The 16,315-nt window shown below is 37.6% G+C and overlaps 1 protein-coding gene across 1 annotated transcript in view; it reads left to right on the top strand.

The window, feature by feature from the left end:
• Positions 1-527: 527 nt before the first annotated feature.
• IDE (insulin-degrading enzyme) overlaps positions 528-16,315 on the top strand; it is a gene marked incomplete at its 5' end in the record, with an annotated part of 48,672 nt that continues 32,884 nt past the window's right edge. The window contains 10 exons of the mRNA XM_009083761.1: positions 528-712; positions 2,094-2,301; positions 3,111-3,280; positions 4,853-4,975; positions 6,374-6,486; positions 7,332-7,494; positions 8,118-8,210; positions 8,751-8,842; positions 10,409-10,489; positions 13,309-13,412. Of these exons, the coding sequence (XP_009082009.1) occupies positions 528-712; positions 2,094-2,301; positions 3,111-3,280; positions 4,853-4,975; positions 6,374-6,486; positions 7,332-7,494; positions 8,118-8,210; positions 8,751-8,842; positions 10,409-10,489; positions 13,309-13,412 (1,332 nt within the window). The remainder of the gene's footprint in view (positions 713-2,093; positions 2,302-3,110; positions 3,281-4,852; positions 4,976-6,373; positions 6,487-7,331; positions 7,495-8,117; positions 8,211-8,750; positions 8,843-10,408; positions 10,490-13,308; positions 13,413-16,315) is intronic.

The raw sequence follows: 16,315 nt of genomic DNA, 5'->3' as shown, positions 1-16,315 counted from the left end.
GAAGTACTTAACTGAAGCTCAAAGTTATACTTGAGACAGCAATGTATGCTGCATTTAATTTCATTTTTATCATAATCTGTAAGGGGATGACATTTATTTATTAAGGGTTTTTTTTCATTAACATTTAATTGCCAGTATGATATTTGAGACATTAAATTACATGACGTGTTACTTGAGACGCTGGCACAGGTTGCCCAGGGAGGTTGTGATGCCACAGCCCTGGCAGTGTTCAAAGCCAGGTTGGATGAGGCCTTGAGCAGCCTGGTCTAGGGGTGTCTCGTCTCTGCCCACGGCAGGGGGGTAAGGTACATTCCAACCCCTAAAATTCTGTGATTCTATGACTCTTGGTCTTCAGGTTTGGGTTTTGTTTTATTAGCATTATCTCTCAGGATCTGAACTATACTTTTAGACGAATGAGTTTTGTGCAGAGCAGAACTTCTTGCTGTCAGTGTTGTCTAACACAATATCAAACTATTTGCAAGGCTGAAGTGAAAATAATAAGTGAAATTTCTTCTGTTTTCTTTAAGGTTTCAGAAGGAGACAAACAACAAAATGAACAATCCAGCTATTAAGAGAATAACTAATGAAATTATCAAATCACCTGAGGATAAACGGGAATATCGTGGGCTGGAGCTGGCAAATGGCATTAAAGCTCTTCTCATTAGTGACCCCACCACAGATAAGTCTTCAGCAGCACTTGATGTGCACATAGGTATTTAATTCCTGTTGTATTCACTATGCCGTTAATAAGAATGCTCAAGGTTTTGGTCTCTTGATTGCAAGTAAACTGACAGGAGTGGTGTGCAGCTGGCAGCTTAGCCTTTCATTGTAATTTAGAGTTTGTTTAATTCTTCGACACATCAAGTTGAAAATTATTAGAGCTATTTAAATGGTCTTACTGTATTCTGTGTTAACTCAAGTGTAGCTCAGTCAGTGAAAAGGCTGCTTTTAACCATTAAGTTTCATGTTATGAAAGATCTTTTGTAAGTAGAAAAGGGGTGTGTGTGAGTGCAATTATTTCAGACAGCTCCATCTGTCATGGCAGACTGTTTTTTTCATGTTAAGTTGTTGATGTGTAGAGGTGAGAAAATGCTGTAGTGCTGGAGAAGTTGGAGAGGCACTCCCTGACTCCAGTGATGCTTAAGTGTGCAGACAGAAATACTGGAAATAGAAGGGGAAGGTATTTACTTTGACCCTCTGGAATAATGGAAGCCTTTTCTTCTGTCTGAGGTATTTCTCAAGCTTGTGTAGTTTCTCTGTTGCTTGCAGAGTGTGATGCATGTGCACATAGCCTAAGCATCCTCGTGCCATGTTTGTAGTTGGGAGCTCTTGCTGCTGTTGGTGTGAGGGCAGAAGTAATGCAGTGCCTTTGTAAACTTCTGGCTTTCATTATTATGAAGGTGTCCCAGATCATTGTCTAGTTCAGAGTGTCCCTGTATGATTTTGGTTAGCTACTGTGATAGTGATAGTCAACTGCATCATCCAGTTCCTGCACATGGACTGGAGGTGATGTGTCTGTTACCTTCATCTCTGCTCTCCCCTTGCACGTTCCAGAGCAGGACTGCCAGACTCAAACTTCCATGTTTCTGGCTCCCATTCTTTGAAAGCGTTATTGTCTTTTAATCTCTCTGCCTTCGCACCTACGAGCTGGTCATCCATAGCTGCTTGTGTTCAGGCAATTACAGGTTATGACTTGTCCTGTAAACTTTAGATAAATACCTCCTTAATTGTGGTTGGCAATTGCTGCCTTGTAACACAGTGCTGTTACTAAGGTATAGAATTCAGAACAGAGTGATCTGCCAGGTCTTTGCAGATTATGAGTCATGGACTTCAGTTGAAAAATTGTTTCAATAAGGAAGTGCAGGCTGATCTGGAGAGGCAATTTGAGACACTAATTGGTTCAGTTACTAATGCTAATTCTTTAAAATGCTTTTTTTAAGACTGAGCTTAGTTGACTATAGTTGCACAAGTGTCTACTTACAGCTACAGAATTGATATCATTGCCTGAGGCAACATACTGTAATATGGAGCACTTTCAAAGACTTTTAGTGTTGCTTTTTATGAATGATTACGTGAAATTTTTCTCCCTGCAGGATCCTTGTCTGATCCCCCCAACATTGCTGGGCTTAGTCATTTCTGTGAGCATATGTTGTTCCTGGGAACCAAGAAGTACCCAAAAGAGAATGAGTATAGCCAGTTCCTCAGTGAGCACGCTGGGAGCTCAAATGCTTTCACCAGTGGGGAACATACCAACTACTACTTTGATGTGTCACATGAGCACCTAGAAGGTGCACTAGACAGGTAAACATGTTCTTTTAGTATTTAAATTTTTGTTATATAGATTCTGCTTGAATTAGTGTAAAATTTTTTTTGGTAGTTCTATGGTTAGGATATGGAAAAAAAGGTTGAGAACACTGTCTCTTGTTAAAACTGATAACCAGTTGTTTTTCAGTTCAGAAGTCTTGCTCAGATTTTTTTCAGCTGGCAGAGTTCTTCACTGAGGCATAATTTTTGAAGTGTAATTGTGTTTACACTGACTATTTTTGGAAATGTGGGGCACAGAATATGATCATGAATTTACACACTGTGCAAATCCTGTGATTGTATAATCAAAAACTGTGCTTCCCATGGGATCCTTAGTTCACTGACAGTAAAAGGAGGGTCAAGTCTAGAAATATGTTAATTATATTATCTTAATAAAGGGAACTTGTTGAAATCTCTGTTTTGGGGCAGGAACAGAAATAGAAAGGTGTGTAGTCAGTGAGGTAAAGAGTGAGTTTTCCCTTTGACTCCTCCCTGGATGTCTGACAAGACTTACTTGATTTGCAAGATTTAGAGCCTCTTGCAGCTAAACTTCAAGACAGTAGAAATTTTCAGTGTGTGGGTTGTGATGCAGGGACCTGGATTCTTGTACTACCTTACAGGCTGAATGTGTTGTTGCCTACATTTGTACATAATTGAGAAACTGACAAGTAAAGATCAGTGTCAAAACTGTTAAAGAATTTGTAAGTTCTGCATTCTAAAATAATGTATTTCAGGAGGTACCAAGCTTCATACTTTTCTGTTACAATTTCTTTACAGTGCTCTTGAATTACATTTTTTCTTGTTAGATTTGCCCAATTTTTCCTGTGCCCTCTGTTTGATGAAAGCTGCAAAGACAGGGAAGTGAATGCTGTTGATTCTGAGCATGAGAAGAATCTGATGAATGATGCCTGGAGGTTATTTCAATTGGAGAAGGCTACTGGAAACCCCAATCATCCCTTCAGTAAATTTGGAACAGGTTTGTCAGAATATAATTATCTGTTGGAGTTCTGTGTAACATACATAGTATTATTGTTTATACAAAATTGCTAAAGACAGACTGAAACAGTTCTTTTCCCCCCCATACGTGTTTATTATGTGCTTTATCACATTTTGCACATGGTAGACCAAACAGCTTGACAAAACCATAGGAAACACAGTGATCCAAGATTCGGAGTACAGTGATTAAGCAACCTTTATGATTCTGTTAATTACTGTAGTAATTAGTAACTCTAGTTTGTCCAAATGTAGTAACTCTTTGCCAGTTACTGAATTGGTCATAATTTGGTACTGTTAAGTCTTTGGTCATAACAAAGTGAATGAATTGTGTTTTAATTTGTTTTAACCATATGCTCTTTTTGTTAGCTAGTATTGCATTTAGACTAGATGGTAGTGACTAGGTCAAATCAGAAACATCAGCAGAGTAATGTGGAAATGGCGGAGTAGGAATATAGAAACAAAATCTTAAGCATGAAGCGCAACAGTAGGAGATGGATAAATAAAATGATCTTGAACAAATCCCAGTCTTACAGCTTAATTGTTTGTTCAGGCTTAATTATTCACAGAATGCTTAGTAACAATTTAAGCACCTGTGACTGTGTTATTTAATTTTTATGTAGCACTCAGAAAATAGCAATTACAGAAGTAGTTTTCTGCATTTTAAGAAGGTTGTCTAGTTGGCACAAGTGAAATCTTTTCATGGGGAGAATACCCCAAATGTGCTCAAATTCAACAACAGTAATCATATTCACCTCTTCTTGGGTCAGACTCTGATTCCAAAATAAAGTTATACAGGAAGGCACAATGCCTTCCTGTAGATAAGACTTTGCAGAAGTAGAGCTCAGCTTTGACTGGATTTATTTTCCCAAAGATGTGACAGCTGTGATACGGTTTTTGTGACAGTTGCATTTGGCATTTTGCTGTTTCCTTTTGAGCAGCTGAGATGTTGTTAATCCATCTGAATGCAGGAATGACTCCATTTGATGCTTCAGGTCACTTCTTGTTGCTGTGCAGCCTGTTTTGTCAGCAAACCTATTACTCTCTGTTTGTCCATAGAAACAAATGCACTTTAGTCTTCAGTTTTTTGTTTGGATGTGCATTTTGTCCCCAGATATCCTTCACTGATCTCCTTGAATTAGTGCCTGTGATGGTAATTCTGCTCCATCAGTTCTCTCAGCAGTGTTGAGTAATTTCTCAGGCACTTCTGCACTGTCTAGTGTCCATTTTTCTGCATCTACAAGGTGTCTTCTGACTGTTGCTTCATCATGTACTCCAGTACTGTAACAGCACAGTTACTGAACTTATGCTTTTGATGTATGTTATTTTATTTTAACCTGTGTATTGGTGCTGTGGGCATAAACACATTAGGGTTTCACCATTTAATTTGTCTTCAGATGGTGAGGAATATAGACAAAATATTTGATCCAGTTTACTAATTATGCATATTGATTGTTTTTTAAATTGCTAATTTTAAAGACTGATTTATTTCTTTTCCTTTTTGATCTCTACATTCATGAACATCAAGTATTATTAACTTCTTTTCATGTTACAGGGAACAAACTCACTCTAGAAACTAGACCAACCAAAGAAGGAATAGATGTAAGGCAAGAGCTGTTGAAGTTCCATTCTACTTATTATTCATCAAATTTAATGGCTATTTGTGTCTTAGGAAGAGGTGAGTTTTGTTCTGTTGGTTGAGCAAGACTTTACATGTATCTATATTTGAAGAAAATGGAGGTTCCAACTGCTTAAAACCTTCCACAATTGAGATGGTTTGCCCAAAGCTTGGTAACAGTGTTGGAAGCTGTTTGCTTTTTGAAAATGTCCTGGAATTTGTATAGTGTTTTACAATAATGCTTAGATGGTCAGTATGAATGGAATAAAATCAATTTTTTTATTTAATCAAAAGGAAAATTCACTGAGTAATTTTAAATGGGAACTTTTTCACTAAGACTCACCCTGGCACCTGGAAGTCTGTACTAAGAAAACTGTCAATGTAGTTGTAAAGCTTAAATGCATGTGTATTTTGCTGATGTGAATAAAAAGCAGTGGGTTTTAATAGAACTACATACAGTTCACAACATTTTATTACACAGCAAACCATCTTGGTTTGCACTGTTGTGTTGCTTTTTTTTCCCCCCCGTACGTGTCTCTTAGTGTAGTGCAGGAGCATGCATGTGTTGGACAGGAAAGGTTCTACTTTCTCAATCTAACAGGGATTGTTTTGATCACAAGGTGACTGCTTTTTGAAGTCTTTCAAGGATTAAAGTTGTACTTTGAGACATCCAAGAAACGCCTGGTTTTTTCTTCTAACGCCCACCCTTGAAAGGTGTGTGCCAAAAAATTGACAGATGAGTCTTTTTTATCTCATTCTCACTCTGAGAAGTGCTCCAAAATGCATTCCTTAAAGCAGAGAGCAATTTTGGAGGCAGCATTTCAACAGAAATGGTATAGTTCAGTTTAGGTGAATTAATGCACGACATCAGATTCTCTCTGGGAAAGGTCTGCTGCTCATTTTTGCAGAGTACTACAGTGACAGGCTGAAACTAGAGTGGATGTAAAAGTAGAAGTGCTTAACCAGGTCACAGATGTGTGTGTTTTGGGTGCTGAGGACATGACCCTGGCTCACAGTGTACCTGAAGGACTGGATGTGAGCTTGGGTGGAAGAAGCTTTGGCAAAGATGTCTTCACTTCAGAAAATTTGCAGCTGTAATTCCGTGTCCCTTTAACTTTTTCTGGAATGTTGATTTATAATATCTGGTGTGTATATTTTCTTTAGTTCTAGCTTAGATTTATCAGTAAAATGTAAAGATTTATTTTCAGTTACAGGAGTTATTTTAATCATGATTGAGGCCTTCCTTTAATAAGCATGTGCTTCTGTTATAATTGTATAGTTCTGCATGTCATAGTTCAGATTTTAAATGTGAATATATTTTTTTTCCAAAATTAATAATCATAACACCATTTAAACTACATTTCTCTAAAATTCTTGTCTCCCCCAAACAATATTCCAAAATCAAGTTTCCAGAATCTTTAGATAATGACTGTTTTTTCTAATGTTTCTTTATTCTAGAATCCTTAGATGAGCTGACTTGCTTAGTGGTAAAGTTATTTTCAGAAGTGGAGAATAAAAATGTTCCTATACCAGAGTTTCCTGAACATCCTTTCCAAGAAGAACATCTCCGGGTATGTATAGAGATACATCTTCCATCAGGAGTGTATACCTGAAATGATGGTTTTTATGTTTCAGTAATACACTGTGCAGTTCACTAGGCTGGGGGAGAAGTGGCTCAAGAGTTGTTGGTCAGAAAAGGATTTGGCAGTGCTGGTGGCAGTGGCTCAGTGTGAGCCAACAGTGTGCACAGGTGGCCAAGAAGGCCAAGGACATTTTGGCCTGGCTCAAGAGCAGTGTGGCAGCAGGACTAGGGCAGTGACCATCCCCCTGGACTCGGCACTGGGGAGCTCACAGCTCAGTGCTGTGTTCAGCTTTGGGCCCCTCACTGCAAAAAGGCCATTGAGGCACTGGAGCGAGTCCAGCCAAGGGCAAGGAGGGCAGCAAAGGGCTAGAGCACATGAGGAAGGGCTGAGGGAGTTGGGTTAGTTAGCCTGGAGAAGAGGCTCAGGGGTGACCTCATGGCTCTCTGCAACTCCCTGACAGGGCTTGGAGAGAGGTGGGGGATGGTCTGTCCTGCCATGGCTGCAGGGAGAGGACTAGAGGGAATGGCCTTGAGCTGAGCCAGGACAGAGTCAGAGGAGATGTGAGGAGAAATGTTTTCCCTGTTAAGTGGTCAGACACTGGAATAAGTTTGCCCAGGGAGGTGGTGGAATCACCAGCCCTGAAGGTGTTTAAGAGGTGTCTGGGTCTGGCACTGGAGGATATGGTTTAGGACTTAGGGGTTACATCAGAGTGACAGGCTAATGATGATCGTAGAGGTCTCCTCCAACTTTGATGTTTTTGTGTGCTCCTGAGATAAACAAAATAAACTAGTTTCCCTTTGTTTATGGGTCTCCTTGTTTGTTTCCCCCCTCAGCAACTTTACAAAGTGGTACCCATTAAGGATATTAGAAATCTTTATGTCACATTTCCCATCCCAGACCTTCAGAAGTACTATAAATCAAACCCTGGCCATTACCTTGGTCATCTGATTGGGCATGAAGGCCCAGGAAGTCTTCTATCAGAGCTTAAAGCCAAAGGTAAGTCCTTTAAAGGTAAAGAGCTAAAAAATATTTGATCATACCATTTTTAAACTTTAGCTACATTTCACTTAAAATTGACCTTTGCATGTTAAAGCCTTCAGCTGTTTGAGTAGGTTGAATTGTCATTTTGTGCTTTATTTTTGTTTCTGTGGCAGGTAAAAATAAATAGTTAACAGACACGCAGACTGCTGAAGGTATTACTTCTTGCCCCTCCCCTTTATCCATCCTTTTTAGAGAGTTACGTGAGCTCTGACATAAAGATCTTGTCTCTGTCCTGTCCCTGACTCTGAGACTACTGTCAGGTCCCTTAATGTCTGGAAGCCTACAAGGGTGTATCTTTTGCTATTTCTCATTTTATTACTCTGTTCCAAACAGAATTAAATTACCCAGCAATCAAATGATCTTGAGTTTGTCGTATCTCTCTGAGTACCAAAACCAGATAGGTCTGACTCGTGTGGTGTTTAACCTGCACTGTTGCTGTTGGTATTAAGGAAGTGAAGGAGAACACGTAAATGAATCAAAATGTGTTAAAATAGCTAAGATGTTGCTGAAGCATACAAAAAGTTGCATAAAGTGTTACAGATTCGTTTATGTAATAGAGTTTCTTTTTGATGTCATAGGATGGGTAAACACTCTTGTTGGAGGCCAGAAGGAAGGTGCTAGAGGTTTCATGTTTTTCATCATTAATGTGGACTTGACAGAGGAAGGACTTTGTAAGTGAAGCACTTTGTGTGCATTCCTTGTTATTCCTGATTGGATGGGTTGGTGATCCAAAGAGACTAATTGTGACTATATCTTAAAAGCCAATTTATTTTAATTAAGTGGTTATTCTTTTGTGTTTAGGTCTTCTCAGTATACTAACACTCTTCACTTAACATAAGATATCAGCTTCCATGGGATTATGTTAATTAATTAAATAAATTTTCAACATAAATTTCTTTAAAAGAAAAGCTGTGGGTACCTTTTGTGTGCTGCTTACTCATGCTGTTTATACCCAAGTTAAATTATAACATAAATCAGTATCTTGACATAAGGCATGTTCAGTGCAGTTCTCAAAATTAGCTGGAGACATAAACACTTATCTTAAAATCATGTCTCAGAAAAGCAAGTTTAACTTTGCTGGTGGGATTGCAGATATACTTACATTTCTTTGTGTATCACGGTGTAACTAAAAATAAAACCATACACGTTTGTGTTCATCATAATTTCTTCTTTGTGCAGAACTGCGTGAATTAAGTATTTTTTCTTTCCAGTGCATGTTGAAGATATTATTTTGCACATGTTTCAATATATTCAAAAGCTACGTACAGAAGGACCTCAGGAATGGGTTTTCCAAGAGTGCAAGGTAAGTAATTGGCACTTAAAAATACAAGTACTGCATATTTCACAATTCTTTTTCTATTATAAGTAGTAACTGATCCCTTGACTATTTAAGTTGCCTTTAGTAATGGCATGGTAGTGAAGTTTATTAATTGTGGAGGTGCAACATGACAGAATATATTGTCTTAATATAGATGTGAAATGTTCTAAATAGAACTGTGAGGTATGATAGCACAGTGGAGGTGATGGAAAAAGGATCTTGCTCTATGCACAAGGATTTTCCATGACCTTCTTTAGCCTTCACTGCAGGAGGAGGCAGGGAAGCATTTACTGTGAGGGGTAACACTGAATTGGAAATCAAAATGGCTGTGATTCTGCCATTCTCTCACCTGTCAGATTGTATAGTTGAGATTGTAAAGGCAATAGGACATTTAATCTGCTGTTTGTTCCTTCATCTTTTTGAAGGGTGAGTACTTTGTATACTTCAGTCTTTGCTGAACTGTTCATGCTTCTTACAAGTCTGGATGGTTCTGTATGCACAGAGCAAAAATGTAAAGTATCCTATTAGTACTGCACTTAGTGTCAGTGTGAAATAAAACCAGTTTTGTTCATATATGTAGTCTCATTGGTTCACTACATATGCTTGGGTAAAGATTTCTTATTCCATCTTATCTTTAATTGGTGAAAACTCTTGAGTCTCTTCTAAGAGTAGAAATTCTGCAGCTGGATTAGCTTTGTTTCTTATACCTTGACCCTGTATACATGTAAAAAGTCTGAAGTCTCTTTATCCTCCCTGTAAAAGTCCCAATGGATTTGTTTCGCTGTCACTGTAAGCAAATACAAGATTTGAAAGAGGTAGTTCCATCCTTATGTTTCATCCCCGTGTCTTTCCCTTGCTCCTCCTGTGTCAGCCCCAGCATTCTTGAGGCTGTGGGGTGAGTCAGAGTGCTGGCAAACTAGTATGAAAAGAATCTCTTGAGTTTATTTTCAGCTGAATTGTTGAATTAATCAGACTCTGTGCATAGTTTCATGGAAGATGGACTGTCCTTTTCACTGGCTTTATAGTCTTAGGTCTCTTTAATTCACCCTTGCCATTGTATCCAAAGAATGTTGTGTTCTATTTCTGTGGCTAAGACAGCATGAAGAAACATACTTTTTCTGTCTCAAAACTTGCCTGTTGTCTGGCTGAACAAAAGGAACAAAAAAGGCAGAGGGAAAGGCTTCAGTTCGTTAACATGCAGCAAACATTGCACTGGAACATTGGTTATTTGTTATATCAGATTTGGGGTGTTTTCAAAATATCAGGAAATTTAAATATATGAGGCATGGGACAAAATCTCTTACTAAGAACGAGTGGTACCAGACTTGTGTAACACTTCACATTCTGAGACTATCCCACACAGCTTGTGAGTTTTGCACAGCTTGAATGTTACTGAGAACTGGTGTTGGGTACCTGTCTAACTGCTTTAACATGGATACAGTAAAAGTACTTCCTTTTGTTTCATTATAAAAAAGGAATTAAGTAGCCAGTAATTATTCTTGGAATAGGCTTTAATTTATGCTCTTCAATCATTCATACCTTGTTTTCTAGGATCTCAATGCTGTGGCATTCAGATTTAAAGATAAAGAGCGACCACGAGGTTACACATCAAAGCTTGGAGGAATGCTGCATGTAAGTAGAGGGAGGTTGGTTTGATTTGGTTGTTGGGTTTTTAAATAGTCATTTAGCAGCATGTTTGATTATACTCTTAATAAATACAGGCACCTGCAAAGGTCCTTTGCACTTGTGCTTAGGAAGCTAATACCAGGCTGCACAGATCTCAGTTTTGGCAGTCAGTAAGTCACATTCTGTTCACTCTACCATTTTATACTTCTATACTTGGTAGAACTGATTATACAGTAACTGGAGTTGCTGTTTGATTCGTTTCAGTGTTTCTAAAGTCATGTACCTTGTCATTCTGTGTCTACCTGATAGCTAAATGTTCTCTAGGGAGATACACAAGCACTATGTGCCATAGTTAACAATGCTGAAATACTGCAATAAGCAGAAATTTTTGTACTAAATTGGCAAATTACAAATGTTTATCACTGTAGTGAAGTCACTTTATGAACATAAATCACTTTACTAATGTGAGTATGTACTGGTACTGAAAGAATCATCCTGTAGCTTTTACTTTGTCTGCCAAAGTCAGTTCCCTCATTTTGCACTAAAGGAAGATTTTGGCAGGTTTTGGGTTTTTTTTGAGTGAAGTAATGTAACTTTTATCCATTGCAGTCATTCTTCCTTGCATAGCTAATGTCTACATCTACTCAGACATTTTTAGTTTCTCTGCAGGAATTCCTGTTAATGGTCTTAGACTTTAATTTGTAAAGTCTAAAATAATCATCTTTAGTTTTAGAATTTTCTTTGTGTTTACTAAAAGCGTTAGACAAATCAAAACACTTAAATGGATATCTAAAGAGCTCCTGTTTGGGATGCTGTTTCTTGCATTTGTACTGTCAACTGCCTAAAATCTCTTTAACACATGGACTTCTGAAACAGCCTTTTAGTGGGTTGTGTTTGTTGGATCATTTCCGATTACAATTGCTGTCACCAAAAATCAGGCCAGGAAGTTGCCAGCAGTGTTCCAAAGAGCAGGGTATTGATTCAGGACTCTCTCTTTTCCCACTGCCTTTCTTTTACTGTGCTTGGCAGTATGAATACTAATTCTGATTCTGCTCTAAGTTACTAAAACACTGATAGAAAAATACCTTCTCTAGTTCTCTTTATTGCCTCTGAGTCATGCAAAGATTATGCTTTGAATGAACCAGCTGTTGTTTGGTGATTTCATGTGCTTACAAATAATCCTGTTTCTCAAGACTTGAAGAAGAACCTGTGTATGTCTTAGCATGAGTAAATATAATGTCCTCAGTTGTTATGTATTTACCAAAAGGATTCAAAGAAGATGTTTTAATTCAGCAAATCAGAAGTTCATCTTTAAACACATTTGTGCTGCTCTGAGACATCACCACTAAGGTTTTGCTGTCAAACTACATTTCATATTTGTCCTGTGTTTTTCATATTTGTCTTGGTGTTTTCCAGATAGTTGTTCCCTGGTTTTCAGTGCCCTTTTTCTTTTCTTTTGTTTTGTCTCCTTAATTACATCATTTTTACAAATTCATTTTAAACATTGTATCTAGATCATTTTAGTCTGTTTCAGTTTCATTATGCTCTGACCTTGCTGAAAAGTATCACAGAATCACAAAATGGTTGAGGTTGGTCTGGACCTCTGAAAGTCACCTTGTCCAGCTCTCCTGCTCAAGCCATACAAGAACTAAGTAACCAAATAAGTTTTATGTTCTGTTCCAGTTGGTGAGCAGTGTTTGTAAAGTAAATAAATTATATAGTTTTGGTCACTCAATCTGCATTTCTTTGCTAATTTAACATTAGAAGTGCATAGATTACTTCGAATCTTCCCTTCAAGTTACTTAGCCATTTATGCAGAATGAGTTTCAAACTCTGGATCTTTAGCATTCACATCTGAATGTTTGATTCAGTGTCCTTGGTCTCCATCCCCATAGCCCTTTCCCTTTCCCAGAATTCATTTTGTGAGTTACTCTGTGTTCTGGAAGTCATTCCACTGGAGTTTTTTTGCATGATGCATGTAATTCAGAAAGACTTTTTGCAATAACTATGGTCAAAAAAAGTACGCCTGTGTGGCAAACTGCAAGTGCTTGTGTCACCTGGTAACTTTCCCTTGGTAAACAGGTGTTTATCAGGAAAGTTTTCCTGTCAACTAGACCAGTGGTTTTTAGAGGGATTTAAACTGTTTTTTTCTTCTTAAATTGGCATGTACCTTAAGAGATTTTCAGCTTCATCGTACGTGAAAAATGTTAGAATTAAAAGTGTTCAAATTTGTATTATGCTTTTAGGTCATTGAAATACACTTCCCTTTAAATTGCCATAAATAAGAATTGAATTTTTAAAGGATCCTAAAAACACTTAGTGGTTTTTTTGGTGGTGGTAGGTTTTTTGTATCTTTGGTTGGTTGGTTTTGCTATTATGTTTTGTTTTTTCCCAAAAGCACTCTGAGTCCTTGCTATTTTTCTGTCTTTAAAAATATCCTGCAGGGGTCAGCATTTGCCATGTTATTTTTTACATTTACATTTTACATTTTTTTTTTTTTCTTTAGTTACTTCAAAATACTATTTGAGGATGGGTGACTTTTTAGATTGAGACATAAAGTAATTCAAGAGAAAAGAATGGTAAATATGCAGTATGTAAAATTGCCTAATATATGAGAAATATGGTTTAATAATTAGGATACTGCTCCATCTTGCTTAGTTTAAAGAGAAAGTACATAGAACATCTACAAACTTCTAATTCAAAATGATCAAGGTAATACAGATTTAGTGACCAAAGGTAGACACTTGTTTCCTTTACAGAACCATAGTTTTGTCATGCTTAGTTTTGTTTATTTCATCTACATTTTTCTGGGCTTTGTTTTTTAGTATTATCCTATAGAAGAAGTATTGGCTGCTGAGTATTTGCTTGAAGAATTCAGGCCTGATTTAATAGAGATGGTTCTGGATAAATTGAGACCAGAAAATGTTCGGTAAGTTAAACTGTATTTTGACACAAACATGATAAGAAAGCAGGTGAACTAGTGGAAACACAAATTCTTAGGTGTCTTTTGCAGCTCCAAAGTAAGTGTGACTGAAAAAGATGTATTTGTTCTGTTAATTGTCTTTGCTTCCCATTGAAAATTAGCTCTCTTAAGTGCCTGTAACTCTTCCTGTTCAGAGGCTTCGGTCCTTTCTATGCAGAGTGGCTCCCTTGGACTAAAATAATAATTTTTAGGAAGATTCTAACTCAGAATAGCTGAACTTTACTGAAAAAAAGCCTGGTAAAATGATCCTGCCTCACTAAGTTACTGGGACATTTTATATGGAATGCTTTAATTAATGATTCGGAGCTAGGTCTGCAAATCTGTTAAGATGGCTTTAATCTGCTGTATATATTTTATTTCCCCTATGGAGAGCTATGAAATTTCATGCAGATTAGTAGACCCTCTGAATAATAGCAATTTGTGTGGGTACAAATAGCTACTGTGTATAGTATATATAGCTATATATGTATAGCTACCATATTATAGTGTATGTATATATATATATATATAAGAAATAGTCTTGAGCTGTTATAATCTCTTACTTCAGAGCCTCTTAGCTGCAAGTGTGACCATACTGCACCTTGTTCTTTTTTTGCAGAGTGAGTGTGCTGCAGGACAAATTTCAGGGCTCAGGAACTGGTCAGACTAGATGGTGAAAGGAAAAGGGGAAGCTTCTCTCTCCTTTGCTTTTGAGGATCTTCTGTTATCACCCAAGCAGGGTAGAAAAGAGAAGCAGAAAGGGCTAATGTGTATTTGAATTACTAAAGAACAGTAGTGTAACCAAGATGAGAGCAATAATTCTTTGCTGAGATGATGATTTCTAGTGAAGGGATCTGGAACCCATAGAGAATTAAAAGAGCAGGTGGAAAAAAAGGCATAACGCTTGAGGGGTAGGAGGGGCTGGGTAACTGGTTAAGGAAAGGAAGAAGGGCCTGGGACAAGAGAGCTGGCAAAGGAGTCATGGGGCTATTTTAAGGTGGGATGTTGGTAGCTGTGGGGAACTGGTATCTCAGACAAGGATGGATAGAGAGGTTGGCTAGTGGAACTGCTGGGGATGCTTCAGTGCAGATTGGACAAGAAAATGAGAGGAGGATAGGAAGTGGGACAAGTTGGCACAGAGGAGGTAAGAGTCTAAAAGACTTGTCAGGCTTAGCAAGGATATTCAACTGAGTGTCCTGGATCATGGAATTAGAGCAAAGAGAAGAGGTCTGAGACAAGGAGCCTGAGGTAGGACAGCAGCAGATTTGATGGGATCAAACTTGGAGCAACTGTGCCAAAAAACCTCAGCAGACTAAGTACAGTATAGTCTACAAAGGGCAGAGAAACGAAAATTTACTAAGTCTTCCAACTATATAACTTTGTGAATCTGATTCACTTGACTTGACTTCCAGTCTATGAAAAAAAGGGTTTCTTAGGGTTTTTTAAGATACTGATTTTTTTTTTTTCTGCGACACTGAGTGCTACAGAAGAGACATTGTGGTTATTCTGTTTATTTGGAGATAGAGGTGAATATTAGAAAAAGAAGTCAGATCATGCATTGGGAAAAACACGGTAAATATTGAATAACTGTTTCTTAATTGTTCTGTGCACTGAACAGGGCAGAGGTGCAGTAGAACAATATGTAAATTCATGTGTGTGTATATATTTCTGTGTATGTACAGTGTGGTACAATTTGAATTATTACAAGGTTGCATGGGCCACACTTATATTAGCACTTTGAAGGGTGATTTTTTTATCCTTTTTAAAATTTGGTTCTTTTAATATATCTTGTATATTTTAACAAATTGTAATGTTTAATTAATGGTGTAGAGATATTATTAAGTTGTATGAAAACACAGAAACAAACTCTGGCTTGTGATTCTGTATATCAGCCTTACTGTATTTGAGCCCCTGTTTAGCAGGTGTTTGGTGTTTTGGAAGCCAAGTATGTTGTACAAAAAAATATTTTTTTGAGTGGGGGATCTGTTTCTGAATATGTTCCACACTGCTATTTTCAGGCAGTGTGGGATACAGGAGGACAGCAAAGCATCCTTTCCTGTATTTCTGGTGTTTATGTATTTCAGCCTTCTGAAATTGCTGTGAGTTACTTAAAAGTCTGTGTGCAGATCTTCACTATGTTTCTTTGTATGACAGTCTGTATTGTATATGCGTTCAGTATATTTTCTAAAGGTGGTAGATTTCAAGTAATCATTGGATAAAGTAGGATAAAACTGAATTATGAACTGTATTTACAAATGTCATGGAGTTTTGGTGTTTCTAGGGATAAAATAAATGGAGTTGCCTCTATCAGCAACAGTAGTTGCCATAGTAATTAATGCCCTTTAAAGAAGGGCCTATATCTCTGTGTGTGGGAGTGCATCTGTGTGCAATGTGTGTGGGTACTTCAGCTGCAGCTTGACTATTTCAATAGATCATACTTTGAACAAAATATACTTTAAGGAAAATGTCAGGGTTCTCTTTCCTGTTGTATTTAATACTTCTATTTTGAATGTATTTTCATGTTGATCTACCACCCAACTTGAGAATTTGATTCCTTTAACACAAATACTGTTTTTAGTAATTAAAAGAGAGAATGTGTAATTACTTAGAATCTCAGAATCATTAAGGTTGGAGGAGACCTCTAAGATCATCAAGTCCAACCATTAACCTGTCACTGCTATAACCCCTAAACCCTAAATCATATCCTCCAGCACCAGATCCAGGGATGGTGGCTCCACCTCCTCCCTGGACAATCTGTTCCAGTGCCTGAACACCCTAACACTTTGCTTCTTCTCTGAAGAAAGCTTAACCAAATTCCACATGAATGTGAACTTTTAAGTAGTTTTAACTGGGGTTTTTTAAAACCTTTT

The sequence above is a fragment of the Acanthisitta chloris genome, unplaced genomic scaffold (assembly GCF_000695815.1).
Source record: "Acanthisitta chloris isolate BGI_N310 unplaced genomic scaffold, ASM69581v1 scaffold32981, whole genome shotgun sequence".
NCBI lineage: Eukaryota > Metazoa > Chordata > Aves > Passeriformes > Acanthisittidae > Acanthisitta > Acanthisitta chloris.
The sequence above is the reverse complement of the archived record's forward strand: the minus strand, read 5'-3'. Positions and strand labels throughout refer to the sequence as shown.